Source organism: Atta cephalotes (genome assembly GCF_000143395.1).
Source record: "Atta cephalotes unplaced genomic scaffold scaffold00044, whole genome shotgun sequence".
NCBI lineage: Eukaryota > Metazoa > Arthropoda > Insecta > Hymenoptera > Formicidae > Atta > Atta cephalotes.
In genome coordinates, this window is record NW_012130108.1 from 1,145,514 (window position 1) to 1,148,898 (window position 3,385).

Genomic DNA, 3,385 nt, shown 5'->3' on the forward strand with positions numbered 1-3,385 from the left:
ACGTTACGTTAACGTAACTAACGAACACACACGACACGTACGTACGTACGTACGTACGTACGTACGTACGTACGTCGTACGTCGTCGTCGTACGTACGTACGTACGTACGTACGACGAGAGAGAGAGAGAGAGAGAGAGAGAGAGAGAGAGAGAGAGAGAGAGAGAGAGAGAGAGAGAGAGAGAGAGAGAGAGACAGAGCGTGAGAGGGGAAACAAATTCAAACTAACCCAAAGCAACGTCAGTTCAGCCCTGTATGGTAACATTGTGTTTGTGTCTGTTAACAGCGGGTAACTGCCTGGTCGGAAACTACGCGAACAACCATCAGGGTGGCAGTCATTCACCGCGACTTCAAGAATCGTCCGTCGCGGACAATCATCAGGCGGCGCATCAGGATCACGTTGCGGACGAAGAGTCGCACTTGCATACGATGATGCCATTGCAATTGCACATACCGCAGTTCCACAGCTCCCTCAACATGGGCTTTCCACCTGGTATGGCGTTATCCGGCTTGGCGGCTACTCAGGCAGCATCGGCCAGTATGAATCAATCGAAGGCGCGTGGCGCCTCCGACTGCCCGGGCGTTTGTCCACTTTGCGGCGCGACCTTACGTCAGGCGAGGAATCTCCGTAGGCATCTATTGTCTTCGTGCAAATTTCGGTTTAACAACTCGGTGACGAATGCGATAACGACGACGCAGAATTCCGACGCGACGACAGTGGAGATTAAGCCTGAGATTGAGGGTTACAACGATCAATCGTCGATGACATATGGGACCGACGGCAGTAACGACTGCGAACAGATAGTCTGCAATCCCACCTTACCTTCACCAACATCGCACGAGCCTGAAAGCGCAATATCATCGCCGAGGAGCATCCCGTCGCCGACGATCGCCAGATAAATGTACAGGGAACGGACTCACCGGGAGTATCGAGAGATGAACGTGTTGTTCGTTTTATAGTTAATTTTTTTGCGGATTTCGTTCGGTTGTCAGTTGTGTTACAGTGATACGTCACTCAAGATTGTGGTGAGTGGGTGCGACAGTAAAGACAGAGAGGAGAGATAAGATATTTTGCATTGTATAGTTACATATATATTAACGAAAGCGAACGGTTATTTGTAATTATTGACGTACACGTTATTTAACTAGGTCAAAAATTCGGAGTATATTTGCGCGTTTAGTTTTATACGAGAATCTTCCACCTTAGTATGTAAGATAGTACTGTAGGATTATAATTGAAGATTTAAGCATAATGAATGAAAAAAAATCTATCATGAAAATTATCATTATTCTTTTACCATTGGGGCTTACATGATAATTGGGGTTTCGTGCGATAGTGCAATTAAACTTCGTCCACTGCAGTTCGTTTTTACTGCCCCTTTAATTCCTCCTCTTACCATAGAATGGTCTAATAATAGTACGTTTCTAAGAACACTGCGCTTGTCTTAGCGCTGAGATACTGCCGTGTCTCCAGATACGGGCTACGTTTACGAATAACATTTTCTAATGAAATCTTGCAACAGCCACAAAGTGAAAATTAATCGGCGCACATTCCTATTTTGTAATGGTAAGCTCTGCTGCGTACGTGGACTGTTGACAATAGAACATACACAAAACCACTAATACTTTAATTGAGAAAGAAATAAAATAACGGATATAACAATGTATTATCCAATTTTTCTTTTTCAATAAAGCGCAAATAAAATACGTGATTGTGTGTTGTGTTATTTTCCACAAAACACGTTATTTACGAGCTACCTGATTTGAAGAGTTTATTGTAACAATGAACAATCTGAGCTAATCCATATTTTGTAAAAACGGAGTAATGTAGATTAGCTCCACAACATACTTTTTCACTTTAATTTTAGAATTAATTGACTGATTTACTCCATTTTTTTTTAATTTTAATATATGATTAAAATGAATATTATGATTAATCTACTGTTGTAGCAATTCCTTCGATTATTCCATCTATTTTTATATCATATTAGACTGGATTATATGCATACGCTAGAGATATGTCTAATGCGAGATGTTCCTATCAGATAAGTTTCAAGTCTGTCTAGTTTCGAATTCGTTCTAGGGGACGGATTGTCGAAAGCACGTAGTCTGTCCGATCAACCGGTGTCGTGTCCGCTGTGCGGCGCGATTCTGCGTCAATCGAGAAATCTCAGAAGACACTTGGAGCTTCTGCACTTCGGTCTGGGCAACAGTAATAAGTCTGGGATACACGCGAGGCATCGACGTGCGGCAGCGGTAGCGGCGGTCGCGGCGGCGGACAGGGCTAGTGATTTCGGCCTGTCATCCTTGGCGTGCGTTCGTCCCACTGCCAGACTGGACTCACATCTCGCTACGAGATCCTCTGAGGCCTCGGATTTTTCTATGGTGACACCCCTTGCCTCATCTGTTAGTTCCGCCTCGAGCGTCAGTCTTCCAGGTGAAAAGTCTTCTGCAAGTTAGCCGGGTTTCAAAAATAAATAATCACAAATAAACGAAGAAGGCGAATGTTGATGCCTAATAACATTAGTTTATAAGATTTTGAGCCTGAATTTGTCGTTGAACTTTTCCATTGCAAAAAGCACTTTTTTCAATATGTAGTAATTTTATTGAAATATTATTAATTTTTGTTTCACGTATATAATTGTTTAAAATTCAACAGTAATTGCTTAATATATTTTTGTTCCAATACTCCTAATGTTTCTCAATTATTACAAATTATTATTCGCCTTGTATATCATTTGTCGCACTCAAATTATTCGGAAAGAAATATTATATTAAAAAAAAAAGATACGCTATCTTAAAAATTAATATGCTATTTCTTATAAATTCGATGTGCTGAAATTTTTCTAGCAACAAATTCAAATTCAGTATTCTAAAATATGTTTTTAAAAAACTTGTTTCCTTTCTTTGTACTAAAAATTATACAAAATCTGTGAACAATATTTTTGCATGAATCTTATAATTTTTAGTTCAAACAAAGTGTGATCGATTATTTATCAATTTTAAAACAGTCCTAAACTAAAGCTTTTTTGAGTAATTAATTGGGGCATAGTTTGTTTGATTTGAAAATCAAGTAAAATTCATAAAAAATATTAAGCATCAACATCTGCTTCGATTGAATATATCCTTCTCCGTTCATTGTGTTGAATATTTCTCAGTCAATTTTCACTTACTAAAAATATTTTATTTTTGAACGCTTATAAACACTTGTTATATATATATAAGCATGTCATTTAATTCGAATAAAATTCCTGAACTGGAATACAATTATAGAGAAAAAAATATTTCCTGAGTAGAGAGAGAGAGAGAGAGAGAGAGAGAGGAGGAGGAGGGAGGAGAGAGAGAGAGAGAGAGAGAGAGAGAGAGAGAGAGAGAGAGAGAGAGAG

At 39.5% G+C, this 3,385-nt stretch overlaps 1 protein-coding gene across 1 annotated transcript in view; it reads left to right on the plus strand.

Moving 5' to 3' along the window:
* LOC105622401 (protein abrupt) overlaps nucleotides 1–3,385 on the plus strand; it is a 7,748-nt gene that overhangs the window by 1,894 nt on the left and 2,469 nt on the right. The window contains exon 4 of the mRNA XM_012203827.1: nucleotides 2,083–2,436. Within this exon, the coding sequence (XP_012059217.1) occupies nucleotides 2,083–2,436 (354 nt within the window). The remainder of the gene's footprint in view (nucleotides 1–2,082; nucleotides 2,437–3,385) is intronic.